This window comes from Oncorhynchus keta, chromosome 36, assembly GCF_023373465.1.
Source record: "Oncorhynchus keta strain PuntledgeMale-10-30-2019 chromosome 36, Oket_V2, whole genome shotgun sequence".
Lineage (NCBI taxonomy): Eukaryota > Metazoa > Chordata > Actinopteri > Salmoniformes > Salmonidae > Oncorhynchus > Oncorhynchus keta.
In genome coordinates this window covers 8,737,367-8,757,356 of record NC_068456.1, presented here as the reverse complement: position 1 = coordinate 8,757,356, position 19,990 = coordinate 8,737,367, and the positions used below count along the sequence as shown (strand labels likewise).

At 46.5% G+C, this 19,990-nt stretch overlaps 1 protein-coding gene across 1 annotated transcript in view; it reads right to left on the bottom strand.

The window, feature by feature from the left end:
* The window catches only part of thada (THADA armadillo repeat containing), a 110,024-nt gene that overhangs the window by 79,790 nt on the left and 10,244 nt on the right, over window positions 1-19,990 (bottom strand). Inside the window, exons 13-26 of the mRNA XM_035754056.2 lie at window positions 18,665-18,820; window positions 18,381-18,488; window positions 18,103-18,226; window positions 17,671-17,819; window positions 17,158-17,389; window positions 16,594-16,729; window positions 16,377-16,513; window positions 16,092-16,244; window positions 15,608-15,768; window positions 7,938-8,047; window positions 4,018-4,150; window positions 3,054-3,176; window positions 2,542-2,664; window positions 2,353-2,444 (exon numbers count right to left, since the gene is read on the bottom strand). Coding sequence (XP_035609949.1) covers window positions 2,353-2,444; window positions 2,542-2,664; window positions 3,054-3,176; window positions 4,018-4,150; window positions 7,938-8,047; window positions 15,608-15,768; window positions 16,092-16,244; window positions 16,377-16,513; window positions 16,594-16,729; window positions 17,158-17,389; window positions 17,671-17,819; window positions 18,103-18,226; window positions 18,381-18,488; window positions 18,665-18,820 — 1,937 coding nt within the window. The remainder of the gene's footprint in view (window positions 1-2,352; window positions 2,445-2,541; window positions 2,665-3,053; window positions 3,177-4,017; window positions 4,151-7,937; window positions 8,048-15,607; window positions 15,769-16,091; window positions 16,245-16,376; window positions 16,514-16,593; window positions 16,730-17,157; window positions 17,390-17,670; window positions 17,820-18,102; window positions 18,227-18,380; window positions 18,489-18,664; window positions 18,821-19,990) is intronic.

Below are 19,990 nucleotides of genomic sequence, written 5' to 3'. Positions count from 1 at the left end.
GCCAACCCAACACATACACACAGGCCAGTGGTCAGCTGGCCTGACGGGTCTGACACACTTCACCTCCACTGGAGCCATCCCAACACACACACACAGGCCAGTGGTCAGCTGGCCTGACACACTTCACCTCCACTGGTACCATGGGAGCCAACCCAACACATACACACAGGCCAGTGGTCAGCTGGCCTGACGGGTCTGACACACTTCACCTCCACACTGGAGCCATCCCAACACATACACACAGGCCAGTGGTCAGCTGGCCTGACACACTTCACCTCCACTGGTACCTGGGAGCCATCCCAACACATACACACAGGCCAGTGGTCAGCTGGCCTGACGGGTCTGACACACTTCACCTCCACTGGAGCCATCCCAACACACACACAGGCCAGTGGTCAGCTGGCCTGACACACTTCACCTCCACTGGTACCATGGGAGCCAACCCAACACATACACACAGGCCAGTGGTCAGCTGGCCTGACGGGTCTGACACACTTCACCTCCACTGGAGCCATGGGAGCCAACCCAACACACACACACACAGCAGTCTGACCAAACAGACCAGCAACCAGCCAGCCATTGGAGTGGACAGCCTGTCACAACGCATCGACTGTAGCCAGAACACACAGCCAAATAATCACAGTAATAACACGAGCCAGACCCAGAACACAAGAGTAGTATAGACACACACACACACACACACACACACACACACACACACACATCTTTCTCGCTCCCACACATATGCGTGCACACAGCAACAACATGAGACAGACTAACATACAGCGAAAAAGTAAATAAAAAGCCTCCAAAAACAATTGACTTGGCCCGGAGGGATCAGAAGGCTTCTGGCCACACAAGCAAATTAAACTAAATGAAAACAGACTGTGCGGTTGGACGGGCCAAAACGACCTTGATTGGACTTCATCATGAGAAGGAAAAAAATGTCTTCAGATCAACTCCTCTGCCCCCATGGGTACCTGTCACTGTGGATAAGAGCTCAAAATAACCCTATCACACACACAGCATCTACACAGGAACGGGCTTTTAACCCAGGACTGTAAGACTATCACTGTAAACAAGCAATCAAACCCTTTCCTCTAAGCCTCAGCAAGTCTCTCTCTCTCTCCCCCGCTCTCCACTCACTCAAAATGTGACCTCTGTCCATATCCACAATGCAGTGTTCTGACGAGGCACTCGCTCGGAGCTGTCCTCGGCGGCTAATCTCGCCCTTCACGGGACAGTCGAGCGAGCGCCCCCCTCACTGTCTAAGCACTGCATTGTGGGTATGGACAGAGGTCACATCTGGAGTGAGTGGGGATTGATGACAGTCGAGTAGGGTGGAGGGTGAACAGAGTGAGCGCTGCAAGGGGTCCTGTCAAAGACTACCCTCCCCCACACAGTAACAAACACACACAGGTCAGAAGTGAAGGCCAGTGGAGCAATGACTGGAGAGCACGTAGGGGTGCGGGAGGTCGGTGCTAGACAACAGGAGCTTTGCTGTCAACTGGTGGAGGTGTAATGTGGTCCTTCTGTGGCTCAGTTGGTAGAGCATGGCGCTTGTAACGCCAGGGTAGTGGGTTCGATTCCCGGGACCACCCATACGTAGAATGTATGCACACATGACTGTAAGTCGCTTTGGATAAAAGCGTCAGCTAAATGGCATATATTATTATTATTATTATTAATGCTGGGGGGAGAGAGAGAGAGAGCATGTCTGTTTTGTGTGATTGTGTGCCACTAATCGTGCATGTCCATCTGTAGATGGGTGTACAATGTAGCCTACATGCACTAGACTTGATTGAAACAAATATCAAAATCATTCCAGAGCCAAGAGTCCTGGATATCACACTGAGAAAAATAATGAGAGAGTGAAAGAGCAGAACGGGGGTAAAAGAGAAGGAAAGCAGAAGGGGAGTTGGAGAGTGCAGAGGATCTATCCTCTCTGAAGACAGTGTGAGAGTCTTGCAGGGAATAGCAGCATTCAACTATGTTCCTGCCATACTCCAAGCAAAGAGAGAACGAGAGAGTAGAGTAGGCCTGAGGACTTTTGACCTGGGGCCGAGGGGAGGCCTGCCTGGTGTGGACACACTGCCCCCTGCTGGTACGGGAGAGAATCCACAGGGCAGAGCACAACATGCCAGGGAGAGATCAAAGGTCAAATCATAACTCACAATACCCTTTGGCTTTTGTGTATAAACCGTGCATAAATGCCAACGGGAGATTTGCACTAAAATATGTTAGCGAAGGTACAATAGAGAAGGACTGAGGGTGAGCAAGCAGGTGTGGGATACTGCTGCTTTACTACGGCAGTCAAAACTGTTGTCTAGGAGACTCGCTAGGGATCCAGACCTGTTCTCTTTGGAGTGCTCGTCCTTCCCTTTCTTCACTCCAAAGATCCTCGTGATCAGAGTGCTGAAGAGCAGGGTGGAGGAGTTCCTCACCTGAGACGGAGAGAGAAGGGGAAGAAGAGAGATGACATTCAGAAGAGTATCGTCTTGCAGGACAGATTCAGAGTGGAGAGGACGGGGGGGGACTCACAGCCCAGACGGGGGAGGTGAAGCCCAGGACAGCAGCCTGCATTCCCTCAGAGACAAAGGGAATGATGTTCTCCCCCAGACGAGTGTCTCTGTACAGAGCCCTCAGGATGTTGAGAGCATGAACCTAGAGAGACAAACAGGGACGTCACTATACTGCACGTGCAAGCATACATGTAACCGCTACAATGTATATTATACAATTTGATATTTAGCAGAGGCCTTTATCCAAAGCGACTTAGTTATGCGTGCATACATTTTCCGTGTGGGTGGCCCCAGGGGAATCGAAACCCACAACCCCTGGGATACAGTATAGGCACTTAGCCTATAGTTACTGTACTGAATCAGTGCTAGGCTCAGAATCTCAAAACGGTTCAAAATGTCACCCAGGGAGGATTCCAAAAATCGACAAGCTCAGGTAGAACCGAATTCAATTTCAACCACATTGTAACGCGTGATCCCTCCTGTAATTGTTGCCTCAGGTGACAAACTGTGTTCAGCAGTAGTGTTTAGTACCTGAGGGACAGTGGTCTGGTCAGTGGCTCTGTCAGGAGAGGGCATGGCCAGGGCGGTCAGCTCTCTCATGGTCATCTTCAGCAGGCTGCAGCTGGACGACTTGGGCTCGGATGACAACAGGGCCTGGACAGGAGACAAGACCGACACAATGAGGTCAGACAGGCCACAGATGGTGTGTCAGCCTGCATGCCAATAGTCTGGACTATAAAAGCATCCTTTCCTTCAGCAGCAGCACTAATCAGGAAGTAACTGGTTCATGGAATAGCGGCCCTCTGACAGATCTCCACTGTGTTGCCATTGGTGCAGAGGGAAAAGAGACAAGGAAAATAAGTCACTTGGGCTACGTTTACACAGGTTGCCCAATTCTGAACTTTTGTAGCACTAATTGGTGTTTTAACCAATAGATCAGGTCTTTTGCCCTTAAATTAGGCAAAGGATCAGAATTGGGATCACTGCCACTACAGTCATTAAGTAACACAAGCCTTTGTACAAACATGGCGTGGTGATATCATCCGCGTGCTGGCCGGCTGTGGGTGCTGATGAGAGACAGCTGTGTCTCTGGTCTGGGGGCAGAGAGTCTGGGCTGGTTCCTGTGACGTCTGTCCCAGGCCAGCAGCACACAGGCCAGCAGCACACCGGCCAGCCCTTTCCAGATTTCACCGCAGGAATGGAATGCACAAGCCTGCCAAGGTGCAGAGATCAGCCTCCTCTCTTTACCCTCTCCCTAATATCGCTCTCTTCTCTTGCTACCTCACAGTACCTACTTAATCTTCAATCTCTCTCCTTTCCTCTCCCGCAGTCCACGTCCTCCCTCATTCTCTCCCTCCCGACCACCGCTCTCCCCAAAGTTTCCATCTCCCCCTCTAATATGTGATAATGACAGACAGAAACAGACAGAGAGACAGAGAAGGATGACTGCTTTAGTGGCATGCCAAGAATTTCCTTTCCAAACATAAACACACACCTGGATGTAGAATGGGATGCCTGCGCTGCGGCGCGTGGCACACAGTTTGGAGGAGGGGTCGCTGGACTTGACCTCCTGTAGGACCTCCGTGAGCCAGCGACCAGGCAGCTGCTGCAGGGTTCTGCTTCCACTCCTAACAAAAAATAAAGAAAAAAATCTCATTAGAGGCTCTTAATTAGCCACGGCTGAACGGCGATGTCAAAAACATTTACAGAACACACGCACGAACACATAATATCTTGCAAATATCCTGTATGTGGCATTAAGCTGTATAATGCACTCACACAAAAACATTGTTTAACTAAAATCCTAAAAGCGACTACGTTGCAGTTCTTTAGTCATGTAACTAACTCTCTCTGACAACAGAGTGTATTGCTGTTCCAGAATAGTTTATCAGACCTAACTACTTTTAAATTAGGAAACATGCCCTGAGCTACTTATTCATTTTGCCATAGCTTTCAAATAGGCACTCTGTATTTTCCCGAGATTCCGTTTCCTCCGTTGTATTTTTCCTGTTTTTTTTTCAGTTTTTCACTCTAAAAATGACAATTATTTACAGAGGAACAATTCCATTTCTGTGCCCATGTCAATGCTTAAATAACATCAGAAGACAATTTGAGGGCAAAATAAATTGAAAAATAACCTTTTAAATTGTGCATTTTGCAAGAGTTTGCCAACAAAAGCCCACCGAATGATATAAACAAACATGATATTATTCTGCCAGTTACTTTGCAGTTGACATGTAAATTGAGAAGGTTTTGGGTAAAGTCTGTCTACCCTGAAGACAGTTACCATTATCACTAACAGCCTACACAAAGTAAATGATAGACAAACTCGAACCACAGACATACAAGGGAAACAGTCCTAGAAATTAATTGCCAGATGTTTTACTTTTGAATCCAATTGTGCTTCACTAGGGTTGCAATAATGTCAACGTGGATTTGATTGGATAGTAGGCGGGTGTCTGATAGTTGTGATATGTTCATGACAGTTTGCGGTGGAACACGTGAAATAAAAAATGTTTTGCGAGCTGCTCAGGTGGGCTGCGAGCTACTCGTAGCTAGTGACCGATCTGTTGGGAGACCCCTGGGTATAGGCTATATTGTTAACCACCTGAGGAAGTGGGAACTTAAGACAAATCACTAGATTTCAAACGCTAAATACATTGCTGCTAGCCATGTAGGCTAATTGATTAAATTGATCAGTAAATGTAGATCAAACTTTCCAGCTCCTGGTCGAGGCTACTTGATGTAGGCAGCAAATGGCGCATTCCGCTCGGCTCTGCAGGCGCATCAAATCTACACTTACTTCAGCCTACTCTGGTTGTAAAGTGGTGCCACGCATTCAACATTAAGAGGTGAGAAACACATGACATACTCACAGAAAGCTGTGACTCTTTTCTATAACTTGAGCAGTAGTTGCTTTGAAAACGGTCTTTTTAGCATTTTAAGCAATATGCTTGCGCTTCTCAGAACGCATCTCTCCCTCCTCCGTGCGCACAGTGAGGAGAGGGAATTTGTATGTTTTATTTGACCTTTATTTAACCACGTAAGCCAGTTGAGAACAAGTTCTCATTCACAACTGCGACCTGGCCAAGATAAAGCAAAGCAGCGCGACATAAACACAGAGTTACACATGGAATAAGTAAACATACAGTCAATAATACAGCAGAACAAAAGTCTATATACAGTGTGTGCAAATGGCGTGAGGTGGTAAGGCAAAAACAGGCCATAGTAGCAAAGTAATTACAATTTAGCTAATTAACACTGGAGTGATAGATGTGCAGATGATGATGTGCAAGTAGAAATACTGGCGTGCAAAAAGTAAATCAAAACAATATGGGGATGAGGTAGTTGGATGGGCTATTTACAGATGGGTTGTGTACAGCTGCAGCGATCGGTTATGTTTAAAGTTAGTGAGGGTGATAAGTCTCCAACTTCAAATTGGTTCCAGTCATTGGCAGCAGAGCTGGAAGGAAAGGCGGCCAAAGGAAGTGTTGGCTTTGGGGATGACCAGTGAAATAAACCTGCTGGAGCGCTTGCTTCGGGTGGGTCTTGTTATGGTGACCAGTGAGCTGAGATAAGGCGGAGCTTTACCTAGCAAAGACTTGTAGATGACCTGGAGCCAGTGGGTCTGGCGACGAATATGTCATGAGGGCCAACAGACGAGAGCATACAGGTCGCAGTGGTGGGTGGTGTATGGTGACAAAACGTATGGCACAGTGATAGCAAACTGGATGCAGTCTGAGTAGAGTGTTAGAGGCCATTTTGTAAATGACATCGCCAAAGTCGAGGATCGCTAGGATAGTCAGTTTTACGAGGGTATGTTTGGCGGCGTGAGTGAAGGAGGCTTTGTTGCGAAATAGGAAGGCGATTCTAGATTCCATTGTGAATTGGAGATGCTTAATGTGAGTCTGGAATGAGAGTTTACAGTCTAGCCAGACACCTAGTATTTGTAGTTGTCCATATATTCTAAGCCAGAAACGTCCAGAGTAGTGATGCTAGTAGTGCGGACGGGTGCGGGCAGCGATCGGTTGAAAAGCATGCATTTAGTTTTACTTGCATTGCACTGAAGCTTGTTTAGAGGTTAGTTAACAATGTCCAAAGAAGGGCCAGATGTATACAGAATGGTGCCGTCTGCGTAGAGGTGGATCAGGGAATCACCCGCAGCAAGAGAATGAATCATCAGCCGAAAGCAAAACGGGGACAGGCAGATACCTTCATGGCAGGAATCAATATAAATGTATAGTCTATTACTGTTGTGACGACCCTCCCACTCTGTCTGCCGTATTCTCTCTGTTATTTCCTTATTAGGATGCTGGTGGGCGGAGTAGGGAGGGTCGTCAGCTACATGGGAAACACCTGGGCCCGGTGTCTCCCAGGATAAATACACCACTTCCCCATTCATGGAGGAGACTCTCTCCATGCAGACACCTTTTGTAGATTGTGTTGTGGTTCTTGGTGGACTTTTGTTTGTTTGCTTTGGCACCTTTCATCACCCTGCATTATCACATTCATGTATGCAAAACACTCACTTACACTACTGATTACTGATTACACACACCATTGTATATTATACTTAGTTGCTTTAGTTAATAAATACACATTTTGCTACTCCTTATCTCCACGTTGTCTCCCTTTGTTACGGGCTTTGAGCCGGTTCGTGACACTGTTGACCAAACTATGGTTTTAGAACAATCTACAGGACCGTTGTGTAGCTAAATCACCGGAAATGACAGACTTAAGTAAGCCAGATGCTTCGGAAAGAGGAAGGCAATGTCAGTGTCGGTCATTTTAAGTTTATTGTCCCAACTCTATTCTATTCGTTTAAAAACTGCTCCCAGACCAGACATCCCATCAGTTCGATTTTCTGCCATAGAGCAAAGCCCTGAACCTGAAAAGCTTTGGAGAACATCTTGCCCTCTCAAAAGCGAAGTGCATATGCTGAATAAATACATCTAAGTGCCTGAGTGATTTGATGAGGGGAATGTTCTTGTAGGTTGGTGTCAGAAGAAGGGTGTGTGTGTGTTGTGAGCCAGAGTGCTAGGGTGGAAACAGTAGTCTGGATTAAATACAAGAATACAGAATAGGATTTTGGGGTTGTTGGTTATGGGGTGCCTAACTGCCCAGCTTTTGAAGCTTGGTTTTGTTTCTGGGTTGCTATGTTCTACTGGGCTCTAGGATATGGCAGGGTGTGTGTGTGTGTGTGTGTGTGTGTGTGTGTGTGTCTTGTCCTCCGCCCATCCTACACAGTGGATTGTTTGATCTGGCCAGCTTGGTCCACTGCCCCTGGAAAAACAGCAGCCCTTTTCACAACAGGAGGGCACATTCCTCCCCAGCTGCACCTCCCAAGTGTGCGCTTTGGTATTGATGTAGATAGAGCGTGCGCACACAAACACACAATCTGTCTCTCTAACTCACCTGCGCAGCATGTCGGTGAGACGTACAAAGCCCACGTAGGCCAGCTCAAAGGCCCCTCGGTGACGAGACTGGAGGAGCTGCTGACGGAAGTACAGGCCCACCCCCTCCACCTGGGATAGGAGAGCGGTATAGAGCGAGAGTAGAAGGGAAGAGAGGCATAAGAAGAGAGAAAGAGGGTGTGGCGTATGGGAACATAACACATTTCTTCATTCCTCTGGATGATTTAAAGTGGTTAGGTAAACAAACACAGAAGTTAGTCTTGATTGACATTTCACTAGCATTAAAACAGGTAAGTCAGTGATTAGCTACAACATAAAATTACATGTGGTCATGTAATTAACTAAACCGTCATAACATTACAGCATATCAACACAGCCCACACGTGTTGGTGTAGTTAGTCAACATGTGGGGGTAAACCAGGTGAGGTAGAGCAGGGTGGAGCAGGCTGAGGCCTCCTCGCCCTGTCATTACACTGTCTCTACCACAGGCTGGACCCAGGCACTATGCAAGCCTGGGGTGGCACAGAGAGGGACAGAGGGGTGGGGTTGGGGGGGCGCAGCTAAGGCTGTGGTGGTCATGACAATTTTGTCAGCCGGTAACTGTCACGCAAATAACTGCCAGTTCTCACAGCAATTGACCTTTAATTAGCATAAATAGGTTTAGAACTTTCTGGGTCCACGCATACCCTACACTGATGTGGTCGTTTGGAAACCTACATTTAAAAGAAGTCAAATGAAACCATTTAATATGGCCTACACCATCACAAAAAAATCCATTATTTTAGGCAAATCTAAAGAAACATGATATGAAGAAAATGTTTCCTATTTCAGAAGAACAAAATAGCATATTCTGAGTTGTCTTTATGTTAGGCCCTGATCTGGCTATGTCATACGTCTGTGGGCTACACAACAAAAACTCCATGCGGTTTCTTACCTTACGCCTCCGGTCACACCTACAGTGTCATTGTGAAAAATGGTACGCATCATCTGGATGTGTGTGCAACAATTGTTCAACAATCACCTTCTGCTGCCAAGCCGTCTATACATACAGTTTGAAGCATACGGTTGATAAATCCAACGTATGGACCACACAGAACGCAATGCAACTGCCTCTGCAACGCAACACTGCGAGGCAGACACAGCGGTCCATTGGAAATTAATGTACTTCTGGTGTACCAAAACGCAACGACGCTGCAGAGGTGTGATCGAGGCACGCGCTGGGCATCATTCACAAGTGCTAATATTCTCACCCGTCAGACTATTCTCAATGTAATCTCGTCTTTACATATACTAAATTATGTGTGTGAAATTAGTTTTGATCATGCACCGGTCAGAACAGGGGCAGGTGGTATAAAAGACTTGGCATCTGCATGCACTTGAATAGCGAACGGAGGACGCTTTTCCCACGGTCAATTTTCATGCCAGCCAGGTAAGCTACTCCAGTTGTAAAGCGAAGCAATGTGGTTAATATTAAGGAAGTTGAAAAATAAATATAGCAAGCATGTAGAAAACTGGTGGGACCCTCCTCTTTTTAATAGAGGCCATCAAAAATGTTTTCTTACGCAATTGCAAAGCCTATGGAAATGTTGCGCAACATGGGCTTGGGCTTATAGGAACACTTATTTCAATCTATTCAGCAACCAGCCATGATGAGCTGGATCTCGCTGCAAAACAGGCGATGCTATTCAGTTCGAACTCTAAATGCTAGGGCTCTCATGAAGTGTTTGATTTGATTTTTGATTGCATTGATGTCCGATCGATTAGGGGGACAAGAAAGCCGAGTACCAGGCCACTAGCGACTGTCCTTTGCAAGTCTGGTAGGCTACTAATGACCATCCGCAGCATCAGAACGCAGTTTTGGAGAAGCCCAGTTATAATGACTCAACGGCGACGTGGAATTTGACTGCGGTCATGACTCGCAGAAAAGGAAAGTCCATTTGTAAGATATTCGATTAACCATAGCCAATACAGGACGAGGGAGGTTGCCTTGCGGTATGTGTACTGTGAGCGAGTGAAACAGAAGCCAAAAGGGAGGGACAGGCAGCAACCAATCCGACTTGCGCTTGTAGACTAAGTTCTAACTTGGATATTTATCATCCAATATGATAAAGTAGTACACCCGTCTTAACTACATCAAACCTGGAGAAGCGAATTGGCTAAAATAGCTATCTACACTAGCTAGCCAAATTGGGTCTGCATGCACTTTCTTCCTCTCCTACAGTTAAATAACAATACCTTTATTCAGATTTTTAAATAGCAGCCTAACTGTTGGTTCTTGTTCGTTGTAGCCTACAGTTATCATAAAACATTTTATTCCAGAATTGTTATTCTAACTTGCTTTGCCACACACGGAGGCCAACAACAAGCTCTACACTCCACACTCTGCAGAGGCTATTCTCGTTGAGCAGTGGAAAACATGCTGTTCACTTTTTATCCACAATCTCTGTCAATCGCAGTTGTAATCAACTGTGAAGCCAAAATGTTTCCAAACTGTAAACGTTGGTTTAATCGAACCCCACCACCTACAAAGTTCCCGGGCTGCGCCTCACACAAGGACAGTTTGAAATCCGCCAGTTAAGATTAGAATTTTGATTACATTGTGTGCATAGGCTGTACTTGTTTTAACGGAATAGCCTTCAAAGTTGTTATTTTCAGCTCAGATTTACTCACGAGGCAATAGCATACAACGCAGTGTAGGCAGAGCCTACAGGCCTAGTGTTATGTATTCACTAGGGTTTCACCGTGAGAACAGAGGTCCCCGTACCGAATGATTCAATACCAATATACGTAGCATTACAGCCAATGTCAATGTTGAATATTTCTATGGTCTTACTTCCTTGATTGCCCTGCTCTCTTAGCCTGTTGCATAATCCCCACGGGCCCTCCAGTCAATGGCATCAGATCAACAACAGTAGCAGTAGCGCATCAGCAACAGTTTTCCCTCCTTAAGGCTCTCATACCCACCGCCAGTCCAGGCCCGGCAGCCTGCCCAGTCGTCAGGAGGAAAAGCAGCTATTTGGGTCACTGATACAGCCCTGTGTAATTAGGACGTTGGGAGACAAGGTTAGCTTTTCTGAGAAATGGGCGCGTTGCAAACAGGAAGTGTCCCATCTAAATTAAGTTCCCCCCCACCAACCAGGAACCCCAGTGGAAATTTAACGATTACACAAAACGCCTTGCACCTTAAATAGCTGCCCCACTCTCGGCCGCAGCGAGGGCCCAGCACCGCACCGCACAGCGGTTAGGTCACTGCCCTCCCTTAGTGGCTTTCACTAGAGTTTTACTGCAGTGAGGTCAGCTCTGTCCTCAGGTTGCACTCTAGACTCAGAGTTGTGAATGAGCAGATCTGATGGGACACTCATTGGGTTGGTACTGCAGTGGTTACGTTGGTAATGCACTGCTATACAGCAGGGTGTAGGATCACAGTTTGGGGCAATGAGGTCAGATGAGTTGATGGCACATTCTTGTATTGGGTTTGTCATTCTTGGGTTGGGTAAAAAAAAAAAACATTTCAATGAATGCGCATGATGGAGTATATGCAATGCTTTAAAACAATGTCTTAGTGTGGATAATATCCCACCAACTCTGTCCACAACACTTCCAGGAAAGCAATGATCCATACTCCCACCCACCCTTACCCTTGTTCCTGACCCTTACCCTTGTTCCTGTTTCTAATTTTTTTTTTTTTAAGGTGTTTGGGGAAACATGAGCCACACAATAAACAGATGTTATCAATAATCGTAAAATGCTAAAAGAGAGAACGAGGGGAAGTGTCACAGTCCAGAGAGGCCACACTGCTGGCTGTGTCTCCACTGAAGACCAAACGGTCCATCTATTCCAGGCCAGGACAAAAACAAACACTACAGCTGTAAAACCACGGAGGACCTCAGATTCACACCGGCACCAAGCACACAGAAAGACGAGCAGTCACATCGCCACCATTCCACTCCCGTCTCACAGAACACACATCTCTATAGACTACGAGGACCTCCCAAGATGGAGGAGACGTATCCCAGAATGCCCCCAGGGTTTAAACGGTCCTGGCTCTGTGGACTGTCTCAGTCTACCATCTGAAGCCCAGGCAGTCCCATGAATATGAAGGATTAAACACCATCGGCCAGCAACTGTGACTAATGTTTAAGTTGCTATGGCGCCGACCAGGCACAGAAACATCTGCCACGTCGCCATGGCAACCGGAACGCAAAACAGTGCGCTGCCGTAGGCCAGGGGAGGTTGACTACACGTGTTAGAAAGATGTATCTCACACACACACACAGTAGTATTGACTGAGCGTGCCAATCTCTGTGGCAGGTTAGACAGGATTCTTTCTCTCTGCGCAGACAAGACCCATTCTACAAACACAGAAAACTGGATTGATCCTAAAAATCTAGATTTTTTCAAACTTATTGGCAATATTCGCTCTCTCGGCTGTCCTTGACTAACAGAGTCGTCCTGTTCTTGACAGCGAGTGCCTGTGTGACTGGCGCATGTCGTCTCCCTCTCCTCCCTACTGCAACTAAAAGGCACCACAGCACAGCTAGTGTTTATTGCTCTGTCCGTGCTGAAGCTGCTACATCAAGACTAAACAGGACGGGTTCTTAGTCCTACAGCTCGAGGGTAGTTATACAAGGATACTATACCAAGCCTACTAATGATAACGACTGACCTTCATGTCTTAAAGTAATGGATGGACTGTTGTTTCTCATTTGAGCTGTTCTTGCCATAATATGGACTTGGTATTTGACCAAATAGGGCTCCCTTCTCTATACCACCCCTACCTGTCACAACACAACTGATTGTCTCAAACACATTAAGGAAAGAAAGTCCACAAATTAACTGTTAACAAGGCACACCTGTTAATTGAAATGCATTCCAGGCGACTACCTCATGAAGCTGGTTGAGAGAATGAGAAGTGTGTGCAAAGTAGTCATCAAGGCAAAGGGTGGCTACTTTGAAGAATCTCAAATTAAAATATATTTAGATTTATTTAACTTTTTTTTTTGTTACTACATGATTCCATATGTGTTATTTCATCATTTTGATGTCTTCACTATTATTCTACAATGTAGAAAACAGTAAAAAATTAAGAAAAACCTTGAATGAGTCCAAACTTTTGACTGGTACTGTATATTTAAGCAATAAGGCACGAGGGGGTGTGGTATATGGCCAATATACCACGGCTAAGGGCTGTTCTTATGCACGACTCAATGTGGAGTGCTACATCACATGACCTGGCCTCCACAATACCCGACCTCAACCCAATTGAGATGGTCTGGGATAAGTTGGACCGCAGAGTTAAGGAAAAGCAGCCAACAAGGGCTCAGCATATGTGGGAACCAACTGTTTGAACAGCATGCTAACCTGTCCACTTCAGATGTCAAAATCAAGTGGCCTACATTTCTTTCTCAGAGTGTGGAGGTGCCAAATCCTTATATAAATGTGTTTTATACTTACTGCACATTTATAAAACACATACTAGACAGATAGCATAACAGTATTTGGCTAAAATGCTGCTAGCGGTAGATGGAACCGCAATGCTGCGGACGTCAACCTGAGCATTCATTTTCCAGAATCAATGTTCATTAAAACTCGTTTTAGTAGTGTCTGCGCTGCGCACTATTTGAGTAGTTGAGACAAACAGTTTATCCTCTCATCTATAACAGTAAAATAATGCCTCAATGTGTTTCAGGGTCCATGTGACCGACTCTGTTGGACCAAGCCTCAAATGCAAGTAGCGAGTTGAAACAGCTCGTCTGAGAGGAAGAAGTGATCTCTCAACTTTGTTGGCAGTGGCAGGGGGAGGGGCTTGGTGTGTGTGTGTAAACAGAGGAAGAAGTGATCTCTCAACTTTGTTGGCGTGAGTGGCAGGGGGAGGGGCTTGGTGTGTGTGTGTAAACTGAGAGGAAGACGCAAAGGGAGAAGTTTCTCTCGCCAAAATCTGTCCGAAATAAGCCCAATGTGTTTCTATGGGCTTGTTTTGGAACTAAGCTCGTCCCCTATTCCCGCCTTTGGGATGACTCCCATCGTTAGGACGGAGACATGAGCATCTCTTCATTATATTCAGATCTCTGGTGTAAATGGGAAGGTGCACACAACACAGAAGGAGACGAGACCAAAAAGAGACAACATGAGATCAAGCGGACATAAACGCTACAGCCTATTTGACAGTGCTGGCCTGGGGTAAGGGAGTGAGGTAGGGGGTGTCTGAGCACTGAGCAGGCTGTCTGTTGGTGTTTTGCTATGTGGCCAGAGAGAACAGGGGGCGGGGGGGAGGGCCGGAGTGTTTTTAGCATTTATCTATTCAGGAGCGGGTCGGGCGGTAATGGAAGTGATTTGGAAAGAATGCGAGGAAAGTTGGGAAACGAGGCAATCGTGGCCGTTAAAACAGCAGGTCGTCCTAAAATGAAAGCGTTCCGCTAATGAGGGCGGATGCTAATTGAAGATTTTCACGACAGTAAAAATGCGTTGCCATCCCCAAACACGACCTCCAGGCCCACATCCATGCTGGGAAAGCGGAGTGTGTTGGCGTGTGTATGTGTCTGGATATAAACAACAACATACAGTTAACTGGGATTGTCTGTTCTACTGGTATTTTGTTCAAGCGTGTATCCACTGGGTGTCAGGCTGTCCTTACATATTCGGGTAAACGAGATGGCATTGAGTTCACGTTTAAGTGTGTGTCTGTTTAAGTGTGTGTACCAACAACGACGAGACGGCCTACAGGGAGGAGGTGAGGGCCCTCGGAGTGTGGTGTCAGGAAAATAACCTCACACTCAACGTCAACAAAACTAAGGAGATGATTGTGGACTTCAGGAAACAGCAGAGGGCCCATCGATGGAACAGTCGTGGAGAGGGTAGCAAGTTTTAAGTGCATACACATCACAGGAAAACACTGACAGCCTGAAGAAGGCGCAGCACAACCTCAGGAGGCAACGTCAGCACAAAACTACAGATGGAGATGATTGTCCGGACTCCAGAGGGTAGTGAGGAAACAGCAAACAGCCCTCCAGGACACCTACACCACCCGATGTTACAGGCAGGCCATAAGGATCATCATGGACATCCACCACTGCCTGTTCGCAATCATGGAACAGCATCAAAGCTGGGACCGAGAGACTGAAAAACAGAGGTCATCAGGTTAAACAGCCACCACTAACATTGAGTGGTTTTATTGACACTGACCCAACTCCAGCCACTTTAATAATGGGAATTGATGGGAAATGATGTAAATATATCACTAGCCACTTTAAACAATGCTACCTTATATAATGTTACTTACCCTACATTATTCATCTCATATGCATACGTATATACTGTACTCTATATCATCTACTGCATCCTTATGTAATACATGTATCACTAGCCACTTTAACTATGCCACTTTGTTTACTTTGTCTACATACTCATCTCATATGTATATACTGTACTCGATACCATCTACTGTATGCTGCTCTGTACCATCACTCATTCATATATCCTTATGTACATATTCCTTATCCCCTTACACTGTGTATAAGACAGTAGTTTTGGAATTGTTAGTTAGATTACTTGTTGGTTATCACTGCATTGTCGGAACTAGAAGCACAAGCATTTCGCTACACTCGCATTAACATCTGCTAACCATGTGTATGTGACAAATAAAATTTGATTTGATTTGATTTTGTCTCTCACCTGCTCCTCGGTGATGAGCCCCTGGTCAGAGTGTTTGCTGGAGGTCTGTAAGGGGAGGCTCTGACACACTTGACCCAGCACCATGGACACCTCCTTCATACTCCTCCAGCAGCACACCAACACCATCTGAGCGGTCACCCTGTAGCCCTCACCACTACCCCCTACAACACACGCAGATGCGCACTGAAAATACACTGGACATCACAGCACACGACCCACCCAAAAGCTTTCTGGAATGAGTAATGACAAAAATAGTATTTTCACTGTTGTATCCACTAATAGTGCATAACAACTGTCCCAGCAGGTGAGGGGTGGTGAAACACAGATGGCTGTAGTACCGGTTCTGTCCTGACGGGGTCGGTGTTTCACCCCTCATCTGCTGTGTCTGAGGAGTCTGATAGAACACAAGACACACAGCAGCAGCACAACATGTTGACATGATATATCCCAGTTCAGTGAGTGAGTGGAAATGTTTATTGCTGACCTGTGCTGTCATGCTGTGGCCTGTCTGTGGGGGCCGCAGGTCCGTTCTCCTGTCCAGACGGCTCGGTGTCCAGTTCTCTGACACTGGTGAAAAAGTCGTTGGTGTCGCGAGGCTGTATCTCCTGCAGGATCCTCTGCAGACCAGCAGACGTTTCTGAAAACAGGCACACACACACACTGTTAATACACCATCTGCCTTGTCAGGTGTTTTTCCCTTACCAAAAACCAACTCTGGGCACTAGTTATGAGGCATCATCACTCACTAATCTAGACCAGAGGTGCTGACCTGAGTCTGTATCCATGGGGATGAGGCCTTCGGGGGAGGAGCTCTGGACGACAGGTGACACTACGTCAGACATCCTATAGGACACTGTGATGAGCTCTGACATCACATTCCTCCACTGGCCTGTCAGAGTCAGACACCTGGACACACAAACAAGATAAACAATACACACAGACTGACTAAGACAAGAGTGTGTGTGTGCGCACGCGTGTGTCCTCACCCGGTGTTGAGTTGCTGTAAGGCAGCAGTGATACAGTGGGCTCGGCCGTAGAGAGGGTAGGAGGCTGCCGCCAGCAGGAGAGACGACTCTGCCTTCACCACCTCAGCCTTCAGACACAGCAACAAGTACTGCACCACTGAAACAAAACACACACAATCACACCACAGTATAGCATGGTCATTTCAATTACTGCAAGTGTAACAGTACAGACTTTACACCCGTCCCCTCGCCCCGACCTGGGCGCGAACCAGGGACGCTCTGCACACATCAACAGTCACCCTTGAAGCACCGTTACCCATCGCTCCACAAAAGCTGCGGCCCTTGCAGAGCAAAGGGAACCACTACTTCAAGGTCTCAGAGCAAGTGACGTCACCGATTGAAATGCCACTAGCACGCACCACTGCTAACTAGCTAGCCATTTCACATCGGCTACACAAGCACTGAGCAATATCTGTGAGATGAGGAATATGACAGCCGGTGCAGTTAAAATAACTTCAATGCAACCCCATACAATGCAAAGTGCTTTGATTTTAAGAAGAGAAACCAAATCAATATCAGCATTACCTGCCAGAGTGTTCGTCTCCAGGGTGAGGGCCTCAAAAGCCTGGGGCTGGGTTAGAGCAGGAGGCTGGAAGGAGATGCCCTGCTCCTGGGCACAGAGCAACAGTGCCTGGGGCAGGGCAGGCTGGCGAAGGAACAGGTTGAAGAGGTGGGCAGCCGTGACACTGTCAAAAGGTTTGGTGCTGGTGCTGAGGTCCAAAGCTGCCTGGAGCAGAGTCTGCATCCTGCCTGGCTCCTATATGGGGGGGGTAATGGATAAAGCAGCCATAAGTACAACACAACTTCAATCTGACACACACATTCAAGATCTCCAGTCGGCCAACTCTTTGATTAAACCATCTAAGTTTCAATCCAGACTTGAGTTTAGAGGTACAGGTTAATGTCCCACTAACCACACTGCAGTGTGAAGGTGTATGTGTTGTGTGTACATAAAGTGAGATATAGCATAGAGTACACAACTCTGCACGTAGTGACCAAGGGCAGGTCTACGGAACCATCGAAGCTCGTCTCACTGACCTGCAGCCCCACGGCAGACGGAGGGAGTTGCCGTAGCAACGCGGAGGCCAGCTGCTTGACCTCCAGGAAGTTGCTGGCGATGCAGTAGAGGACATTCTGCGCTTGTGCAGGGGTTACCACCTCTCCCAGAGCAAACACATCATCAGACCCTGAGAGCGCGACAGACAGAGAGCGCGACAGACAGAGAGCGCGACAGACAGAGAGCGCGACAGACAGAGAGCGCGACAGACAGAGAGCGCGACAGACAGAGAGCGCGACAGACAGAGAGCGCGACAGACAGAGAGCGCGACAGACAGAGAGCGCGACAGACAGAGAGCGCGACAGACAGAGAGCGCGACAGACAGAGAGCGGTATATGATTACAGTGATAAGAATTATAATGATGGAGAAGTAATTGATGGTGAAGATAATGTAAAGTGTGTGTGTACAGTACCAGTGTTGAAGGTGAAGAGGTGGGCCAGCTGGCACAGCAGGTGGAGGGCTGTCAGGCAGGTGGAGAAGGAGGCCCCGGGGAGAAGCACACTGAACAGGCTCTCACACAGCCAGCACAGGAACTCCTGAGCACACATTCACCCACGTTATATACGGAGCATTTTAGGTTGAAACTCTCCCTCCCATTTACCCAAACATTGCCATCAGTGTCTTCCCCACTGAGGATACATGGTACAGATCATTGAGCCCTATATAACTCAACCCGTGATCATAGTGTACCTTGTACGTGTCCAGGATGTATTGGTCTCTGTCCTTCTGTCCCTGGTCTCTCTCCTGGACCATTCTCCTCTGCAGTGACTGACCACTGTCCTTCACTCTGCACAGCAGCTACACACACAAATAAATAGATATCTATTTGTCAGTCTACACCTAGACTAAAAAGGACTTTCAATAGGCAATTCATTGAAAGTGCTTTAGTCCAGGAGCATGCGTAATCACAATCTGGGTCTCTGCAATGCCTATTAATGTAGAACACAATAATGGATTAAAAAGCAGTGTCTGACCTTTTTGAGCAGGCTGACAGTCAGCTGCCTGACTCCTGGTGATTGGCTGTTTAGACTGGAGGGCAGGAAGTGATGAAGCAGCTCCATTTCCTGCGATGTCAGAACCTCTGTGCGACGATGACTCTCGCACAATAACCCAAGAGCGTCCATTCGCACCTGAGAAGACAAAGAATGACATTATTAACACACACACAGTGTATATGTGTGTACGTATATATAGTTGAAGTCAGAAGTTTACATAAAAAAGTTAATGCCTCCAAACTACGTGTATCAACCAATTTACACATTTCTTGTTAAACTATAGTTTTGGCAAGTCGGTTAGGACATCTACTTTGTGCATGACAAGTAGTTTTTCCAACAATTGTTTAGACAGATTTCACTTATAATTCACTGTATCACAATTCCAGCAGGTCAGAAGTTTAACATACACTTAGTTGACTGTGCCTTTAAACAGCTTAGAAAATTCCAGAAAATGACGTCATGGCTATAGAAGCTTCTGATTGACTCAAATTATGTCAATTAGCCTATTGGAGATGTACCTGTGGATGTATTTCAAGGATGACCTTCAAACTCAGTGGCTGAAGGTACCACGTAATGTAACAATGGTCATTATGGCCAAACAGTTCTATTTTTGTTTCATCAGACCAGAGGACATTTCTCCAAAAAGTATGATCTGTGTCCCCATGTGCAGTTGCAAACCGTAGTCTGGCTTTTTTTAATGGTGGTTATGGAGCAGTGGCTTCTTCCTTGCTGAGCGGACTTTCAGATTATATCGATAAATAGTTTTACTGTGGATATAGATACTTTTGTACCTGTTTCTTCCAGCATCTTCACAAGGTCCTTTGCTGTTGTTCTGGGATTGATTTGCACTTCTCTCATCAAAGTACGTTCATCACTAGATGACAGAACGCGTCTCCTTCCTGAGCGGTATGACGGCTGCGTGGTCCCATGGTGTTTATACTTGCGTACTATTGTTTGTACAGTTGAATGTGGTACCTTCAGGTGTTTGGAAATTGCTCCCAAGGATGAACCAGACTTGGAGGTTTTTCTGAGGTCTTGGCTGATTTCTTTTGATTTTCCCATGATGTCAAGCAAAGAGGAACTGAATTTTCTGGAATTTTCCAAGCTGTTTAAATGCACAGTCAACTTAGTGTATGTAAACTTCTGACCCACTGGAATTGTGATACAGTGAATAAGTGAAACAATCTGTCTGTAAACAATTGTTGGAAAAATTACTGTCCTAACTGACTTGAGTGGTTGAAAAACGAGTTTTAATGACTCCAACCTAAGTGTATGTAAACTTACGACTTCAACTGTATGTATGTA